Raw genomic sequence first — 21403 nt, 5'->3', positions numbered from 1 at the left:
TCAACAAAACAAAAGTTGGGAAACTCTACCATAGACTATCAAGCGTTTGAAGCTTGGAGCGAACATTGACGGTGATTGATAAAAAATTTGAATGACTCAAGCCGCTTGATAAACTAGGGCAATTTACATCAAGCATTGCGTCAGTTAAGCGGTGGAAGGCGAGGTTCGCGAAAACTCTGAGTGGGAATTCATCCATTTGTTGATTGAATTATATCGCGATTGTCCGGAATTGTGGAAAGTGACGAGCAAGGATTATTTCAATGGAAATAAAAAAGTGCTGCGCTAAAAAAAATCGTAGGGACATTGAAAAAAATAAAACCCGATTTAGGTGTGATACAATTGAAATAAAAATTAATGTCCTTAGAACAAACTTCGACAGGGAGTTCCAGGCCATCGAGGGTAAAAAAGTGTCAGAATCGTCTACGACATCCCTGAACCTTCGCTTTGGTATCACAATAACATGCACTTCATAAAAGACCACTCGGAAATCGCACAAACCGAAACTTCTAAAGTAAGAATTTTATTCCATTTTATTTTATTTTTTTTACAGTATTTACAATTATTGTATATCACAAGTCATGTGACACAAGGCAATTGTTTTGCCATGGAACTGACCCAGACGTGGTAAAAAAATTTGCAGAAGTCATCCCTTATTTTTTTGCCTGAACTGTAGAATTACCTATGGTTCTTTGAAGTTTTGTCATCTCTTGAATGTCTTGCCTCCATGACCCAGGTTCCACAACACCAATCACAATATCGTCTCTGTCAATATCCTAAGGTTGTAAATACTTGGCTCTGTTCTTTGAGCATAAGTAGTTGTGCAAATAGCAACATACCATTACAATTTTCACAGCTTTCCGTGGTTCAAATTTAATGGCATTTTAAAATTATATGAATCTCTATGTTAATATACCAAATTCATTTTCAAAAACTCTTCTGGCTCGGGAGTGTCTATAGTTGAAAATCCTTTTCTTGTTCGTCAAAACAGCTCTGTTGTAGGACTTCATGAATTGAGGGAGAAGTTGGAATGCTTCATTTCCAATAAAGACGTACGAAAATTTCTCATAATGTCTGATAACTCACGAAGATCAGGCATGTCAAGTTAGTTCTGAGACAACTTGTGCCAAAATAATGTGTTCTTCAACACACCCCCATCTGACACTCGCCCATTTGCATCAACAATTGCCAAAAGCACAATGCTGAAAGAACCTTTGTAATTGTAATAGTAGGACCCAGAATGGCGAGGTTTTTGGATTGATACGTGTTTACCATCAACGTTTCTCAGACAGTTGGGATAATTCCACTATTCTTTGAATTTCTGAGCAACCCGTTTCCATTCATCATGCGATTTTGGAACCTAGAAGAGAAAAAAAAAAACGAAAATTGCATTATAACCCTTTTATGAACAATCAACACTTAGTGTAAATAGGAATTTAATTATTAAATTACTATTATGCCTATATTACACCATGTCGGGAAGCCGCATAGTTTTTTCAAACTCGTCCGTCAGAAAAACCGATCGGGAAAAATCCGTGTGGCTCTGTAACGCATGGTAGTAATTAAAGTTTGTAAGCTTCATTGTATTTGATTTTTGTTACAGCAACCGACTCCGGATGAAGACTCGCAATCACAACTCAGTTTCAAAAGTGTAGGGTCTCCTTCTGGCGTAGTTACACCCCCAACTTTCAAACCAGCCATCCCTGTAAAGACGGGTAAAAAAACAATTAGTGAGACTAGCGACTGAATATTTCATGCGACCTGAGACTGAAGAAGATATTCTGGCTAAGGGATAGGCTATGAAATTAAAAAAGGTAACTCCAGACCAACGATGCTTCGCTGAAAAACTCATAAATGACACGCTTCTTGGAGCAGAAATGGGCAACTTAACAAGGGAAAGAGTGCGTTTCCAAACCCACCCTCCTTGTTGGTCACTCTCGCCAACTTCATCGTTATCTTCAATAAATAGTAGGCAAAAGTACTCCAACCAGGGCAGACGCTGTACATTTCGCATCCAAGTGAAAGCCCTTCATACCATTCAGACGAACCGTCTGATGAAAATAATGCTGCTACGTTCTTCCCCTCATTTACCTCAATGTGACTTGTGCCCTAATCTTTTCAGTTCAGCAATAATTTACATTGCCTGTGCGGTATCTGTATTATTCGTAAAGTGCAGTTATTTGTACATTTTTTTCCTTTCTTAAAATATGAAGAGATTTACTTGGGCAATAATTTCTTACTTGAATGTTTTCCTTCAATGCCATGATAATTGCAGAGCAAGTTTTTATAATGATGAGTTCCAGAGTCTTCGGAGCAATGGCGAATTTCAGGTCTTCTAAATCCATGCCAGGTGTTAGGTACTTCAATCTCTGACTTGTAGGAATCGCCTCACACATTTTCGTCTCCTTCTTCTCGATGTCTTTGGGGACTAAATCGAGTAGATTATCGAAACTTTCTTGGTCCATGCGTAGAAAATTCCTGTAATCCTCTGGTTTCGAACCACTCAGAAAAATAAGGAAATGTTGATGAGTGAAGCGGTTCCTCATTTTATACCAGTCATTAGACCACCGTCTTTATTTCTTTTTGTGGTTTTTTCCCTTCACAGCAACCAATGTTAAGGCCAGGAAGCCCAAATCTACATTTGACACCATTATACGCTCCTCACTCCTCCACTTTTCAGCTTCGACTGAGAGTTTTGATCAAAAGATTGAAGTATTGATTGAAGTACGCTTGAAGCGTCCATCAATCGGAGCCTCAAGCATTTGATCAAGCCGCTTGATAGTGTAGGGCCTGACATCTTCTCACCTATTTACACACCTTTATATCTTTAAACAAAACAGTATTAAAATAGCATTCAGTTAAACCCTCAATATTCAATCTAGTTTTACTAAAATAAAAGATAGAACACCAACCAATAAATTGACTAAAATACGAGGATGTATTGATATCTAGTTAGCCAAGACCAGTTACATGCAAAAACAAAATATTGCGTTACCATAGCCACGAACAATAACTTATTAGAAGTGTCAGTGTAAAGTTTGACGTCAAATAAATAAACCAGAGTTGCGCAATAAATTAAAAGAAATAAGATGTCCACCGAAATTGTAAAAATCGAAAAATTGGAGTATCGAGCCATTATCAAGTACCTGTATTTAAAAGGATTAAGAGGTAAGCAGATTTACGAATATATGCTTAATACCCTTGGTAATCAATGTCCTTCGTATGCGACCGTGAAAATTTGGAGTGGAAGCTTCAAAAGAGGTAAATTTTCCATCGAAGATGATGACCTATCGGGAAGGCTAGTTTCTGTGTCAGTCCCCAAAAATATCGATGCAGTTCATGACATGATTATATCAGACCGTCGAATTGGGCTAAAACGGATATCTGAAGCATTAAATATTTCATACGAATGCGTTCATCATATAATTCACGTCAATTTGGACTTGAGAAAAACTGCTGCAAAATGGATCCCCAAATGTTTGAATGTTGACCAAAAGCATGCAAGGGTAGAAGCATCGCGTTCGATCTGTGCTCGATTTGAAAACGATGTAGACTTCTTATACCGAATTGATACTATGAATGAGACTTGGGTACCTTTCCAGGATCCAATAACAAAGCAACAATCGATGGAATGGCGACACTCTGGTTCTCCAAGACCTAAGAAGTTTCGTGTCCAAAAACCTGCTGGAAAAAATCTTGCCTCCATTTGTTGGGATTGTCATGGAGTAATCATAATTGGTTTTTTGGATAAGGGTAGAACAATAACTGGAGATTACTATTCGACATTACTGACCAGTCTACGGGAAAAAATTGAAGAGAAAAGACGCGGCAAGCTATCCGAAATTGTTTTGTTTTTGCAGGAAAATGCCCCTGCACACAAATCTCATGTTGCCATGAAAAAAATTCGTGATGTAGGCTTTGAATTACTAGAACACCCCCCTTATTCACCAGATTTGGCTCCGTCCGACTATCATCTCTTTCCTCAACTGAAAAAAAGTTTAAAAGGTCGTAAATTTTCTTCCAACGAGGTGATAAAAGCTGTGGAGGTCTGGTTTGCAGAGCAAGAAGAAACATTTTTTTTAAAGGTCTAGAGATGTTGCAGGTTCGCTGTAATAAATGTGAGGAGAATATGTTGAGTAAAAAAATATTTTGACATCGAAATTTTGTTTGGTTCTATAGTAGGTTGAAAATTTTTCAATATATCCTCGTAGTATATGAAATTCTTTGTTTAAATTGTGACAAGAGGTACATTGGTCAGTACTTACCAATGTACAGCTGGTGTAAATTACTTTAATTTCTGATATCCTAAATCTTATGACATGTTTAAATTTCTAAATCGTCTTGATTTTAGGTCTCTACTGATTAAAAATAAGTTTTTTCAAAGACAGGTGAAAATTTGACGTTTCGATCTCTGCGGTCCTCAAACAGTTGTTCTCAAAAAGACCTAAACATTATAAGCAAAATTTATAATTCTATTATAATTAGCCATGAATAATTTGAATGAATATTCCTACTTAACTAAGAGTTAATATAACAACAAATTATTTGATGTGGTCAAGATTTCATCTGTTTTGGAACAAAATTTCAATTGAAGGAGATCTAAAATCAGGGTAATGTGTGCGTGTGTGTGGTGTGCAGGTGGAGTGCGTGTGTGTGTGTGTGTGTGTGTGTGTGTGTGTGTGTGTGTGTGTGTGTGGTGTGCAGGTGGAGTGCGTGTGTGTGTGTGTGTGGTGTGCAGGTGGAGTGCGTGTGTGTGTGTGTGTGTGGTGTGCAGGTGGAGTGCGTGTGTGTGTGGTGTGCAGGTGGAGTGCGTGTGTGTGTGGTGGCGTGTGTGTGTGTGGTGTGCGGGTGGAGTGCGTGTGTGTGTGTGGTGTGTGTGTGGTGTGTGTGTGTGGTGTGTGTGTGTGTGGTGTGTGTGTGGTGTGTGTGTGGTATGTGTGTGGTGTGTGTGTGGTGTGTGTGTGGTGTGAGTGTGTTGTTCGTGTGTGTGTGAGGTGTGCGTGTATATATATAGATATATATTGTATTGGACTTACAACATAATAATTTTCTGGGAAATATCACGTGCATAAAAATTTATTGTAAATAAATTAATTGGAAACAATAATTTTTTTAGTATCGTCGCTGTCTATTCCTCTTTGAGAAGATAAATATTTCGCAGTATATATGTACATATCTAAATTTTTAAGAGTACATCGAGCCACGAATCTCACAAATGGTCGTACATCACCCATGTTGGCAGTTTTCAAAGCATCGTAATATTTTTGCCTAAAAAGAAACAAAAAAAAAATGTATGCATGGAATGTTTGATTTTCAAATACCTAGCAATTCCGTGTTTTAAAATAATAATCATTTCATTCAAACACCATACAAAAGATGTGTATACAATGCAATCTGAAAATAACCGGATTATTTAAATCCTACTAGTTCACCTTCGGTGATAACTTGAGTTATTTAAACGCTTTGACTGCTATTGTTGTAATAGTACATAGTATAATCATTATGAAACAAAACAAGAAAATTCAACTTTGAATAAAATTAATAAGGGCGAATATAAAAACATTGGGCAACAACAGATCATTCAGTTTTTTTTTTGAATTTGCGAATACAAATAGCTTTGAATCTAATTAAAGTACATCCCTTTTTTCGTTTTTATAAATATGAACCATTTCTAAAAATTCTATTTTTCGTATATTAGATTCTTAGATTCTGTTCCAAGAATTTTTTAATCTTTATAGTTGAGTTTGTTTTTGTGATATTTCATGGTTCGTTAACGCAGTTTTATTTTTTTTATCGTATTGATGACCTTTTAGTCTATTTTCTAAATACTGAGATGTTTGCCCTATGTAGACAGTCTCACAATTAGTACAAAGCACTTAATATATACTATTTTGATAAAGACTAAAAGTAAACCACACATGAGAGAAATATAGTTCCGGCTGATCATATTTCAACATAACAACCACGCGCTGTTCCGAAAAAATGTATGATAATCTCAAATTATAAATGTGAATTTTAAACATCAAACACAAGATTTAGTAAAACTTTGCTATTGTTAAGCATTTATCCATATTTTTAAATATTCGATGTGGATCATTTGCCAATAATATTGACCTTCTATCAGGGCACTTCGATATGGTAACATCCAGGAATTCATCCTCAAATTGAACGCAAGTCAATTTTCCAATATATACTAAGAAACACATGGTTTGAGTTTTCATCTAATTGCTCCATTTGTATTGTAGTTTCCCATATGGTTGGAAGATCGCTTCCCGAAAAATTTTCTCATACGACCCCTAATTTCTGAGTTATAGGCTTTCAAAATTGCGAAATCAGAACTTATATTCAAGTATATTTTCTAATCTGTAGATTCGCACATTATAATTTTTTAATGGATGATTACGTATGTCCTTGTAGTACCTTTGACTAAATAAATAATTCTATACTGCTATCTGAAGGCTAGGGGCGGCACATGCCCAATGGTTAACAATCAAATATTTACAGTAGGCATTAAAATACAATCAAAAATTTCTAATTGAACTGCATACTGTCGAACATCGTGTTACTTACGTACATAAGGAAAAAATTGAAGTATAGTCAAATTTAGTTGCTTAGCCTATAACTTTATCAAATATATATATATATATATATATATATATATATATATATATATATATATATATATATATATATATATATAAACTATAATAAATGTTCGAAATGGACACCTTGCACTTCTACACACTTCCGGAGTCTAAGGAGGATATTTCTTTGAACTTGGAAAAGCATTCTAAGATTCTGCCTTATAGCGTCATAATGGAAGTTCATTCTACCGATTATTTCGTTCTTTGTGTTTACAATACTACCAATCTACCAATCAGGAAAAATGTTATTAAGATGATTTTTTACATCGTTTTAGGAAGTGTCTCTGCGAATGTTTAGGGGAATAACATGAGTGGGAAAATCTCATAACATGGGTGGGAAATTATTTTGGAGAAATATCGCTGACAATTCATGTTATTAAAAAAATATGGACCAAAAGAAACTGGTTCATAATAATTTTCTAAATTGTTAAAACTTACTTGTATATTAAAATTATAATTATTATTGTAATAATATATATGTAGGTATGACATCTCAAAATTTAAAATCACGATACACTCAACACAAAAACTATTCTAAGTTAGAAAATCCAAGATGTGGATTATCTGAACACGTAATAGACGAATGCCACTGTATAGATTTCGATGACATAAAAATTCTAGGCATGGAAAGGAATTACTTTTAGTTTTCAGCATTTTTATTGACTTCTGAGCCGAGAAAGTGAATATTTAAAAGTATCTCCAAATTTTCTCGCTCGTTGTTGCTGTACATGGTTTGGCTTTTGAAGTAGTGCAATTCTGTTCAAGTGGGTTTCGACTAAGATTTTTGGAGATTGATAAAGTAGGACAAGTGGTTGGAGACTTCGACTAGTTCCTCGACCATCTCTATGTTATATGGAGTTTCCTCCAGATTCAGTTGGAGGCTTTCGATATACGACTCCCAGTTAGTGAGTCTTGGAACTTGACTCTGGGTAAGTTGATATTGCCTCCAGATCGAATCTGATACTCAAATTGTCAGACGTGGAGAGTTCATCTGTCACATTATAGTTTGTTACTGTACGTGATGTGAAAACATAAGATAAGGTTATATCTAGAACCTCTTTCACCAGCGCATTAATGAACGTAGGCTCGTTGTCTTTGTCAATAATGCCAATGTATTTATAGTTTAATTATTAAAAAAAACTCACCCCTCGCTTTGATTAGTCGCTGGACTATTTCTGGTAGAGTTTGATTCATACCCCCAGGAAAGTTGGTCGAGGCTATCAGTACCAAGGTATAGGTACAATTTCAAGATTAGTTCGGAGCTCTGGCATTCCGAAGCGATTTGCAAACTTTTACGCATCCTATCTTTTACAACAGCTGGATCCGTAGGTGAAAAATTAATTTGCGTTAAATACTCAACCGTTTGAATTCTACTTTCATCTTTTAAAATTTTGGCATTATATACTATCCACATTGGCGTGTTTGAAATTTGTAAGTTATGGGAAAGTACCCATATAGAATATCTATGTTGAACATTAATTAAATTTTGGAGTTCTTCAGGTAACGCTACATTACCACGCCAAAATTCTAGACGACATTGCTTCGCGTGCAGTATATTTTCAAATGAATCTTCCTCAAATGAACGTTTTCTACGAGCAGCCAAATCTCGAACATTAATTGATGAATTGCGTTGAGCTGCTGTGGATGCATCGTTCCTTTTTATGATATTCAATTCATCTTCTGTAGGGATATTTTGATAAATAATACCCACTGTATAATGCAAGGATATTTTTATCAGATCTTGTCTCTACAAATCTGTCGTAATTATCCCACGCTACTCCAAATGATAATATAGAAGTTGGTTGAATGCCGGATAGACATAATATATTATTAGAAGCACAAAAATATAAAGTTGACGTCTCCAATTCCAGTATACTTGGATGGGCGATGCAGTAACCTTGCCTGCTCATTTTTTTTGCTTCCCGTGAGGCTTTTCATGGTTATACCCAATAAAATATACTTTTGCGGCTTAATATCACCTCTTGTAATGCTGTAGATTGAGTCATTTCCAATTGCATTATAATATTTTGCCTAAAATTTCAATTCTTGAATGGATTAATCTCCATCATCAATCAATATAATTAAAAGTAAAATTGTTTCAATAAATTCACATGAACAAAGTCTAACATTTTCCAAACGACTTTCTGTTTAAAATTTATTTTTCATTATTTAAATATAATATATAAAATATTATAAAAAAATACATATATAAAAGCTGAGAGTCCGTCAATGCATACTCCCAAGACAGATAAGATCGATGAGTCCTTATGAGGTTTGGGTTACCGAGGCTTTGACAGGTGAATGGTACTAGAGGTGTGTTAAATACGTATCTGAATTGATCGAATAATAAAATGTGAATCTTTGATGTTACCTTCAGAATGTTGTTAGAAAGTCGAGTCTTTTATCGCCAGACATTGAACATCGTGACATCCCTTTGCTAGGCACCCATAATGTTCATTAAATTTTAATTCTACTTACTTTATAATATAATGGCTGATTTTTATATTTAATACTTAGGTGATAATGAGATGATGATTTCTTAACCAGACAATTTTTATAGTTCCAGCCCCTTGCAGACAAGCATATACAATGCTACAAAAGCGATGGTGATTTAATCATTATTAATTTAATATCCATTATTATGTAACAACTTTAATATCCATTATTATTTAACAATATTTCGAAAAGCACGATGTGAAAATCATTCTAGGTGACATGACTGCAAATGTTGGCCGAAAACCCGTTTATAGACCTACAATAAGAAAGGAAAGCCTACATGAAAAGTCAAATGATAATGGGACGCGGTTAATTGACTTTGCAATCAGCAAGCACATAACTATTGCCAGCACTTACTTCCCCCACAAAGACAATCACAAGGTCACAAGATTGTTCACATCTAATAGACAAAAGGCATGGGTCAGATGTACGAGTTGTGAGAAGTTACCGAGAGGCCGACGTAGATTCGGACCAATTCATGGTTCAAACGAAGTACCGGCAGCGAATTTCACGCTTAAAACTGCAGAAGAACCCACAATTTCAGAAGAACAATGGACAAAAGCTCAAGATGACCCGGATACTTGGGCAGATTTAAGCGAGGGAGCGCAAAGGCTGTTAGAAGTGGAGAAGGTCAGAAGTGATGGGAGCATCAAAGGTGAATGGGGAGCTGTGAAACCAGCGATCCACCTAGCTGCTGAAGAAACTGTGGAATATCAAGAACCCCAATGCACAAAGGGATGGTTTGATGAAGAGTGTGAAGGTATGATTGAGAGGAGAAACATGGCAAGGAAGGAGATGCTTCAAAGGCAAACAAGAGCCAACGCACAGGAATATGTTAGGGGCAGAGGAACAATCAAAGTAATAAAATGGAAGCTATGTCCACGATATATAGACTATAAAGTATATTCAATATTATTCGTGTATGGCACGTACGATATTCGTTTATGTTATTTTTTTAAATAAAAGTGATTTTGTATTAAAAAACAAGTCCTGGATGATATATAAATTTGTATTATTTGTAATAAAAGTTGTGGCAAAATAATTTTCTGTTGAGGCATTGAAAAAATTATAAATTAGTTTTAAAATTGAGAAACAAACATAACCTATTATATAACGTTATCATTCTTTCGCCTAAATATACAGAGAGAAGTATCATAGAAAATTTTATAAATCATTCACAGGACTGATGAAAAAATACTCTACTCCAGAACCTAAAATTTCTAAAATGACAGTTGAAACAGAGGATGAAAAAAAACATCTAAAGACTTGAATACTTTAAATGATGATTCCATACTAGGTTCATTGTATGTGCGGGAGTTAACTGTAACACCTCTCTTCAGTTGTTCAATCAATAGAACCTCAATCCTCCCAGACAAATTTTAGTTTTGTATAATGTCTAGCATCGAAATCAAGAAGAGTATAATGACTTGTTAATTAGATTGGAAAGTATTACACGTTCGAAAATATACTATCACACTGAATGTGTGGTTGAGTTTAATAATAAAATATCTTCATAGGCGAAAATATCTGTTAGAAGTGATTGGCATCATCATTGAGAGTCCCACCAAGAAGCTTTCAATAAAATTAGTAGCATCAGAGGAGATTTAATTATATGAATATACTAATTCTGGTTAAATGGGTGCTACTTTTACTGCAAACAACCTAGAAGAGAAAATTGATAAGAAACATTCCAAAGATGTTGAATTCGTTAAGCGGGATTTACATTTACGAGTACTCGGATCCGAGTTACCCTACTTGGAGACAAACTCTGAAATGTAAATGTTTACTTGTACAGTGTTCCCACTAGGATACGAGTTAGTATCAAGTAGAGCGCAAACCGAGTCCTGTCTCCAAGTAAACGTGGTTATTGAGAGTTAAAATGGCGGAAACTAAATTTTCGGCGGAACAGATGGAACAATTTATTGATATTTATCGATCTTTTGATTGTTTATGGGATGTGAAGTGTAAAGAATACCGTGACATTAACAAAAGAAATCTCCAGTTGCAAGAAATCTTAATGTTATTGCAAGGCGTAATTCAGAACTTATAGCACTTCGTAAATATGTATTCTGTTTTTTTATATAGGGGGAAACCTAAAATTAAATAAATAATAATTGCTAGGTCATGTATACCCAATCATTCTCTTACCTTTATATGTAACATACAAAATGTTTCATAGTCCATCCGCATGAAATTCTTAAAATCTTTCCCGTCTTGGGTTAACAAATCTTTTAGCAGATTTTCTTCAATTCCAAGTCTGTGGCGCTCTTGTAAATGTTGTTTAACCCAAATAGTTCTATTTCGTTTAACTTTGTCATATTCTTTCCTCTTTTTAAACACCATAAACAATACTAAAGTTACAGCGGCACGTTTTTTTCTTGAAGGAGCCATTTTTAAACACAAAAAGATTTGAATTTACTCGGACGTAATGTAAACGATTGAACTCAACTCGCAAATATAACTCGGATCCGAGTACTCGTAAATGTAAATCCCGCTTTACAATCCGGAGTGAAAAATAAAAATAGCACCCAATTATATGAAGGTAATTGACAAAACAGTATTCGACAATTTAAAATATTTCACAAAAAGCGGCATCAAAAATTATTTTGTTAATGGACAAGAAAAAATTACCATCTAAAAATCTTTCAGTACAGTATTTAATTGAAGGTGAAGATTCTATATCTCAAGAATTATTGATTTTTTATTCTACTCTCATAGGTGGTTCTAAACAGAAACGAAAGAGTAGCTTAAAATGTATCAATACATTGTTTATGGAGTCCATAATGGTCAATTCAAGACGTCTAAGCATATCATGATGGGTATGAATTTCAAGAGTTTAGCAGAAAAATTATAGATATGATGAACAGATATGGCCATTTTATTAGCTATCAAAGTGTTGAAGAACTCGAAACAGAAACCACCTAAACTGCCCTTGAAAAGTCAATTTTTTGTCCTGAAAAAATTAACAAAACATCTGGACTTCGTATTGGACTGGCTTATGATAATTTTTAACTCTTCATTGAAACTATTTGGAGCATGATACTGTCGTATCAGAACATCGGATTAAAGACATCCGAAGAATCCACATCAGAGAGACAGGAAAACTTTTGATGCAATCGCTTCATTATCCAAAAAAAAATCCAAGTAACTTGCAATTAACGGCTGATCAAATTAAAAATATTGTCCCCAATAATTAAAATTGTATACAGAGATTGATAATATCTGGATGTGATGCACTAGAGGTACCTGATAATCCAATGTGAGTTGGTTTTAACTGTAAGATCCATGATAATGACACACCAATGTTTCACCAACAAGTACTTCTGTAGTTTTAGAAACCATGCAACAAAGTAACATGTCTCGAGATATTAATGAATATTACTAAGCCCTGAATTGAATATTCTCTTTCATACAAACTGAAGAAGAAAGAAACATAAGATGGTTAAAATGACTACCATTTCAACTAACTATATAAACCTAGGTTCTACCTATAAACATCTTTATTTAGAAAACTGTTATATAAAACTAAAAAAGTTTTTAAAAGGAAATTCCAATTTAAAAGTGATACCATCTGACAAAGGTAATGGCAAAGTTATAATGGAGAGATGGCAATATTTAGAGTTAACCTCATTTATTCTCCAATAAAATACTTTGAACAAGAATTTAATGTGTTCTGTGATTTAAAGTACAAATTTGGTCATTTTTAGATTGCAAAGTGTAGTATTTCAACATAAATCTTTGATTAAAATACCTTTGTTCCTTGAGCACTATTACTGGAGGATAGTTTCTTCTCAAAAAAAGGAGATTCATAAGTAATCTACTTGTGCGTCCGTTTCCATCAGTAAATGGATGAATATCAACTAATTTGTAATGAGCCAGGGCTGCGTATCGAACTGGATGCATACTTAGAGCTTCCTCTGAGTTAAGCCATTGAACGAATATTTCCATTAAAGCTGGAACATCACCATGTGGCGGAGGAACATGACTTCCAACATATACCTAAAGAAATTGTTCCTGTTTTCATTGGTTCATATAAAATGAGAGTGAATATTTTGATATGTAAATTTTTACCTTTAATAATTTGAAAAAAAAACATGAAGTCTGAAAGAAATAGACATATTGTAGTAAGTATAGCTGCTTAATTTAGTCTTTCTTTATATATTCCTTAACATAACTGAGCTGTCCATACGGGGTGGGCTGGAAGGTGTGAAGCTTAACCATGGAAGGCTACCTTGATGCATCGCAGAACCAGCAGAATTATTTAAATTACGGGGCTTATACAAGAAATTGTAAATACTTTATGACTGGTCACCATAATATTCGTTCAATGAATACGGGATTTCATGAATTTTTGAGCGAGAAAGACGATATAACACGATTCACCATACCAAATTACAATTCAATGTAGAGACGGGCGAGGAAGGGATGTAGAATTGTATGTCAAGGGAAATATAAATTGTAGCTTAGTACGCTTCAATGACATTTCTAAAGATTTGCATTTAAATACGAACAGAATACTTGTTACCAGTCCCTACAGACCACTTTTGTTAAACCTACATTAACGATGAAAAAAGTTGCATCGTTGGTGAAGAAGGTTTTTTAATTAGGAAACTATGCTTACTCTATTGCATAAAGCTTTTAATACATATTATTAACAGTTGTATTTTGGAAAGTGTTTTACCTCATGTTTGGAAAAAGCTATTGTTATTCCTTTCCTTGAAAATACATATCGAAAAGAAGCAAAAGACTTAAGTCCAATAAGCATATTACCAGTGGTATCAAAAATCCTAAAAGAACACAGATACAACCAAACAAGCGAGTTCATCTACTCGTCTAGCATTATACATGACAATTAATCAAACTATAGCGAATTTTCAGTACCTCCACAATTCTGGTATAATTGGTAAATGGCATAAGATCTAGAGAAAACCTAGGTGAGGTTACATGCTTGTCGCTTCTTTACTTTAGCACAGCATTCAATATCATGGATCATGATATGCTTTTAGCAAAATTAAGATCATATCTCCAGAACATATGTCATTGCATTTTAATCAAAATGAGGTGGTAGACCCATATATTTGCAACTGAAAACAGTACCACAAGGTTCCAATTTAGGTCCATTATTATTTTCTTTATATGTAGCAGACATGAAAAACTGTTTAAACTATTCCAATATACTACAAATGCAGACGATTCACAATTATACGTTTCCTATTTAAAATCTCTGAATAATATATCATAAGAACGAAAAAGCTATAATTAACAAAAAAGACTTGAATAATTTATAGTTCTATTTTGTAAATTATAATAAAACTACAAATAATTTAATTGATTACGGCTATATATTTGATATGTAGGGACCAAGGAAAAATTTTTTTTTAATAATTAAAATCAATTATAATTCTTTTGAATGCTTCTAGTGAGAAGAGAAACTTGTAATTCAATGAAATTGAGTCCAAATAAAAATCAACCTACGAGCTTAGTTTTCTTCATCATTTTTTAATGACAGATAAAATTTTTACGTTGCGACTACTTTCAGTCTTTATCAAAATATGAATTGACACTGACAATTTGCGTATTTATATTAACAAATCACCTACATCATGAATATCAAAATAAAAATAAAATCAAAATAGAAAACTATTTTAACAAGAAAAATCAATTTTTATTTTTCCTTAGTTTTTACATCTCAAAAATATGTAACAGCCATCAATCAAATTATTATCAAAATTTAAAAAATAGAGCTACAAATTTTACTTCAATTATTTAGATCTTTTTTATCATTTATAGCTTTTTCGTTCTTATGAATGTGAACCATTTCTAAAAATTCTCTTTTTCGTATATTGGATTTCATTTCAAAATCTCAAGATCTCAATAAATGATTCATTTTGGTGTAGAAATACGAACCCTTACGGGGTCTAGTTGCTGAGATATAGGGTGTCCAAAATTTTAAATAAAACCCAAAAATTTGCCATAAATCAAGAACGCCTTTGAATTTTTTTTCAAATTTGGTTAAGTTAGGCTTAGCTTACTTCAATACACTTAATTAGACGGTTTTGTCATTGAAAAACGTGTCTTCTGGTGTAATAAGTGTATTGAAGTAAGCGGCCAACAGTTTGAACAACTACTGTAACTTTGTCAATTTTGTTATTGTTGTAATACAGTGTTGTTTAAATTTAATTTATGCAATTATCATTTTTATTTTCGTTGCCAATTATGAAATTGATATTATGAATTTGTAAATTACTTACGTGCTTGCAGACTTTTGTTTGGGGGCAAATTTCTACAACATCGTTCATTTTAGCTGCGTAAAAAGTTATTAGTTTTTTAACTAAAAATAATTGTGCAATTTAAAAGAAATTAAAAAAAGACTTTACTCCAGTGCCGTAAAAAATAGAGACAACTAACCCTGATAGCGCGCCACTGGTAAAAATTTTCCAAAGTTTGTTTATGTCTAAATATTACTTTTATAAGGAGCATATTGGTCACCAAATTTGAAAGAAAAATTTAAAAGCGTTCTTGATTTACGGCAAATTTTTTATTTTTATTTAAAATTTTGAACACCCTATATCTCAGCTACTAGGCCCCGTAAGGGTTCGTATTCCTATATCAAAATGAACAATTAATTGAGATCTTTCTGTGGTAGAGTCTTGTTGGTCGAATATAGAAACACCCTGTATACCATTAATATTATATACCAAGTGCTTTGTACTTATTGTGACGCTGTCTACATAGGGCAGACATCTCAGTATTTAGAAAATAGACTAAAAGGTCATCAATACGATAAAAAAATAGAACTGCATTAATGAAATCGAATACACGAAAAAAAGAATTTTTAGAAATGGCTCACATTCATAAGAATGAAAGGGCTATAAATGAAGGAATGTCATCTATGTGGGCGTGATGACTTTCCACGGAAAAAATAGTTAAGTCGACTCAATAGAAAGAATCTTGAACCAAGAAATTCTTCTTGATTTGAGTAAATTATTTTTAGTACTTTTTTCAAAATGGTTTTCTTGGTTCAAGATTTTTTTCCTTGAATAAAGTTAACAGTTTTTTCAGTGTATTATAATTCAATTCATTAATTTACTTTTTAACCTGTTGATAAGATGTCAATTTTTTTGACCAATTAGTCTTTATCGAGTATTACTTCTTTGGTGGAATCATGTGCAGTTAAATCGGTAACAGAAGCTGTCGACTTCTTTACTACTTTACGAAAAATCTACAATTTCTTTACTCTTTCCACACATCGTTGGTAAATGGTCTGCAATAATGAGAGACAACAAATTTATGAAGAAAAACTAAAGCACTATCTGGAGTATTATCGTTATTATAATCGTCGCAAAGAAGAAAAGAAAAATTCAACCAGATAATTCAGATTGAATAAAAGAACACCTTTCTCTGAAGAAGGAAATTTATTGCTAAATCCTGCCAATAAACTAGTCAGTAAGTATCCTGACGATTTAGAAGGAACATTTCGCAACGAATGTATTTCCATTATCTTCGAGTGGAAATTGCTCTTTAATTTTTTTTTAATTCCGACTACAAATTGCTCAGGATGAAGATATTTTTCCATTCTACAAATAGTAAAAACATATTAACGCGCAAGCATGAGCCAAGATAGACTTAATGCTCCTGAATTACTGCATATTGAACAAAATATTTATTTATTTAAAAGTTATGCTTGAGAATTATACTTGAATAAAATGAAGATATAGTGAAATAAAAATTTTAGATCAAAGTTAATAAAACCCATTTTATCAGAAAGGGCTCCGGTTCGAAAAGGTCTAGGGCGGCAGAAAACCTAAATCCGTCACAGGGTCCAATAATCCTAATATCTATTATTCCCGCCCAAACATTAACTTTCTCTGAGTATTGAGTACCACACTCACTTACCGTTTTTTTTATTAATTTTGATAGTCACACTGACAATTTGTGTATTTATTTATATTATTCAATCAAATTTTCAAGCTTATATATCTTATATATCTTCAAGTATTTAAGGTATGTACGATATCTGATGTTATTTTTCTCTGTCTCAATATGTGACTAAAATTACAACAAATACACCTACACTAGACCCAAGTTTTTATGAAATACTCTCTAATATATATGATGCTTCGATGCCTAAAAGGAAAATCCACCCAAAAGGTAAGCCAATGTACTGATAGTTGCAGGAAATGGAACACCTAAAAAAGGAATGTACAACAAAAAAAGAATTATCACAAGATGCGATAGAAGATATCGACCATAAGTTGAAAAACTAAAAGATGAGTATAAACTGAAACACTGTTTACTGTCTGACGCGGGTTTCGATAACCAAGTTATCGTCTTCATAGACTGAAGGTAAACTATTGTGAGTATTGGTATAACAGTAGTTTGAACAGTTTATCAGTATGAATATTACTAACGGTTACAGAAATTACAATTTAGAGTACAAAAAATAATTGAGGAGTGCTATAATAAAAGAAGCAAGTATTGGAATAATATCTGCGCAGTTAACTCCAACATTTGGGTTAATGACTATAAAATAGCTATGAAGACCCAATTACCAGCAGATATATTTAAGTAATGTGGTAAAGTTCACAGTGGAAGAGCTCCAGATAGCCAATCATAAACTGAAATGAATAAGGCACCAGGACCAGGATATATCCCTAAAATAGTAGATAACAGGACTGACTAACAAATATAATCTATATCTAAATATCTAGATAGAATTGCTTGAATTTATTAAAGTATAAATACCAACAATTGTACTATAAACAACCATAAAATAGACCACTACTGTAGATAGATCATCAATTATACCAATCAATAACTATATTATGTATATTGTGATGAATTTATCAGGAGATTACCTTCTCTTTTCTAAACATTCCAGAACCAAGTGGATCCACATGTCCCATTACTCTTCTATGGATTCCCAAAATGTGTTCTAACCCTATAAATTCAATTCTGATTAATAATTTTATATAAAGCATTGCTTTCTCTAATCCCAAAATTTCATTATGTTCCATTAGACTTTTACCCTCCACAACTTGTCCTGTTTCTAAAAGATATTTTAGTTGTTCTACCGTCATTGTGTTTCCTTCAATACCCACCTGCAGATTAAAGGTCATATTTTTAATATGAAACAACTGATATAATAATTACTCACTGTATGGTAAATATGTAAGTAAAAAGCCTGTGTTTTCATTGAAACAAATGTGTCTACTTTCATCTGATTTATTAAGTAGTTATTTCTTTCATCAATGTCTTTAAATAATTGGTAATCCAATCCTTCTACTAGTGGGGCTGTACGAGCACGATTTGTAAGAGCAGCTTTGTGGTTAGGGGAATGGGTCAATGCCTAAAATTCAAATTGTATTAGCTTACTAACATAATAAAAATTTCCTCAGAATTACCTAAAAGATTGGAGTTCATTGCTTATTGCTGTAATGCCACTAATTCCCAAAGCTTATTTAATATTCTGTTAATTAATTAGATTAATACACAGATTTGGTCTACATAATGAATATATGGAATAATTATAATACATAAAGTTATATTTACCTTGAAATATAATTCATCAGCTGTCACTATATCATCAAGTTGTTCCAAAAATTCTCCATATGTATTCAAGACATCTGCATTTTGAGGAGCAAGTGTAGCAGCATATAAAAATAATTTTAGGGCTTTGAAAGTTTTTCCTGTTACTTGAAATGCTATAGCTGCCTGTAGAGCATTGTCCACCTCATGTTGGGATGTTTCTGCATGTTGTGATGAATATCTATAAAGGAATTTGTACTTGATTGCATGTCCAATTTAAAAGTATTCTTGGTGGTATGTCATTTGAAACAAAACATATTTAATCAACTAAACAAATATAAATAGACTGACAAGAATTTCAGTAGGGAGTATGAACATGACGTGTCATTTAAATACTATATATACATCTAAAAAATATACAAATTTATGTTCGTTTCAATTAAAGAATCACAGTCAATAGTTTTCATGTTTACATAATATGAAATAATTATGTTAAATTGGATATTAGCAATAAACTGTAATATATTGAAAGCATTTCCTATATAAATCAAAATAAAAAAATTGAAATATATTGTATATAACATACCTTTCAGTAACAGAATATTTGCTCTGTGATTCCAAAGCATAATTCATATGACTTAATACAAAATCAGTGTTGGTATCGTCATTTTTCGGTTGTAAGGGAAAATTATGACCACGATACTTATCATCTTTTTCAGATGGGATTAGATCTTCGAATACTGATACATCATATTTTAAGGATGGCCTCCTGTATAATTCGTGGAAAAAATAATAATGTTGTAATAATGCGACTAGTGCACATATTATACTCAATAAAATAGATATTACTATCAGAAATATATTCATTTCATACTAGTATTGTTGTAAAACTACATTACAACTTAACTCCACGTCATTTTGCAATATTTTGATGTTCAAAATATTTTTCACTTATTAATAGTTACATCAACTTGAATGACTTTTGTAATAGACAAATGACATGGAACAGTGGTTAAAAAAAAATAACGGAACTTAGACAAGAAAGAGAGAAGGCAATACACTAGCACATGCTAAAATGCTAAAAATATCATATATATATATATATATATATATATATATATATATATATATATATATATATATATGATATTTTTAAAATATTAAAGCATCTAAATGTTCTTGATTTTAAGTCTCTTCTGTTTTAAAATTAGATTTTTATATAGATTTTAAAAGATAAATTTTGACTTTTCGACTTTTCTTTAAGTCTTTATCAAAATATGATATTAACACTGACAATTTGCTTATTTATATTGATCCATAGATCACCTTCATCATGAATATCAAATAAGGATAAAATCAACTTAGAACTTTGTTCCAATAAGACGTTCAAAAATTGAAAATTCACAATGCCTTACCCCCTAAAATATATGATTTACAAAAATTGCACAAACCTGACATTCCCCGTCTAGCAATTGTTTCAAGTATTAAAACTCTTCTTAACCCATTATCAAATTATTTTAAAACTATTTTGAAAAAAATTCTATATCAAAACAAAAACCATATCAAAAACACATGGGATTACAAAGAAAAAATTAAAAGTGTCAAAGTTCCTAATGAATATGTATTTATTTCGTTAGATGTTGTTTCTTTTTATAGATACAAATATTCCTATTACCATTATATTAATGAAAAAATGGGACAAAATTAAAGAATATACAGAAATACTTCAAAATGAATTTATAAAAGCTATAGAATGCTGCACACTTACAACATATTTCAAATATGAAACAAAAACAGGAAAAAAAATGTTGGCCCATTGTTACAGAAAACTTGTTGAAATCAATAATATATAGCTGTAAAAAATTTGAATTATTGATACCGAAGACCAATAATTGTAACAAAAAAGTTACTATGGAAATGCATGACAAAGCAAAAGTTAATAAGGTCAACGTAGAAATAATTAAGACGTACGAGTAATATGGAACAAAGTGCCCCATACTTTTTTCACAATAAGACTAGTATTTTTTATTAATTATTGTTTGCTTATTTTATAAACTATGCAACAAATGCATAAAGTGCCTCATTTTCCCGAATGGAACAAGTCAGGCGAGTGGGGCAATTCCATAAGTAAATTACCATTAATAGCGAATGCAAATTGATTGTATTGAAAGTTCATTGTAGACAACGATATTAAGAAAAATTAAGAACTAAATGATATATCTTTGTTTCATTTTTGTTCGCAATGTGAATATTACAATAATTTTCGATTCAGTCACACTTGTGGTCTGTTTTAATGACAAATAAAGCTTCATTTAAGTGATGAATATTTATTTTGTAACAGTCAAATTAGTCTCTTGAAGTTCATATAATGTAGAAGGTTTGTTTAAAAAATTGCTTTGGTTAGTTCCTAGTAAAATACGTCAAGCATTATTTATTTTTGTGTTGAGAATATTGTTTATATATCTTTCGACAATAACAGTGGATTTCCAGTGTCCATGTTGTTCTTAAAGAATGTCTCTACCCGAATCAACTAGAAGCGATACCGAAGTACGGCGAAACGTATTAACTATTGTTTAGTTACCGATGGAATTTTAGAAAAAGTGTTTATACCAACAACTTGTTTTTCACATTTTCCATTTATATATATAATAGGAAAAAGTGGTTGCTGCTCGCGTTACTCGATGTCAGATTAGCATATTTATGATATGAAAGTATTAAATTCATGTTTGAACTGATTT

General features: G+C 32.5%; 1 protein-coding gene across 9 annotated transcripts; it reads right to left on the bottom strand.

Annotated features, from left to right (window-relative positions):
* Positions 1–512: 512 nt before the first annotated feature.
* On the bottom strand, positions 513–19661 carry LOC130900409 (protein adenylyltransferase Fic). Of its 9 annotated transcripts, none has more exons than XR_009060169.1 (8): positions 19252–19661; positions 18690–18906; positions 18295–18486; positions 17996–18238; positions 12889–13136; positions 5034–5265; positions 4263–4441; positions 513–1357 (listed from the first exon to the last, which is right to left on the bottom strand). XR_009060169.1 is itself a non-coding variant. In XM_057811004.1 (6 exons), the coding sequence occupies exons 1-6, from the start codon at positions 19530–19532 to the stop codon at positions 5088–5090; spliced, it is 1359 nt and encodes a 452-aa protein (XP_057666987.1). In that variant the 5' UTR covers positions 19533–19631; the 3' UTR covers positions 513–5087. The 9 variants fall into 9 exon arrangements, 1 of the variants encoding a protein (XP_057666987.1); XR_009060168.1 differs by lacking the exon at positions 4263–4441 and adding an exon at positions 2238–2822; XR_009060174.1 differs by having other exon boundaries at positions 513–1700; positions 19252–19631.
* Positions 19662–21403: the final 1742 nt, after the last annotated feature.

This window comes from Diorhabda carinulata, chromosome 1 (assembly GCF_026250575.1).
Source record: "Diorhabda carinulata isolate Delta chromosome 1, icDioCari1.1, whole genome shotgun sequence".
NCBI lineage: Eukaryota > Metazoa > Arthropoda > Insecta > Coleoptera > Chrysomelidae > Diorhabda > Diorhabda carinulata.
This window is presented reverse-complemented; position numbering and strand designations above follow the sequence as displayed.

Excerpts from the sequence above, each read along its gene's own strand:
- LOC130900409 (XM_057811004.1), bottom strand. The coding sequence starts at position 19,532 with ATGAATATATTTCTGATAGTAATATCTATTTTATTGAGTATAATATGT. Across the intron at positions 18,239-18,294 it reads ACTTACATATTTACCATACA|GTGGGTATTGAAGGAAACAC; the intron begins GTGAGTAATTAT and ends TTTAATCTGCAG. Across the intron at positions 5,266-12,888 it reads ATAGTGCTCAAGGAACAAAG|GCAAAAATATTACGATGCTT; the intron begins GTATTTTAATCA and ends GTTTCTTTTTAG.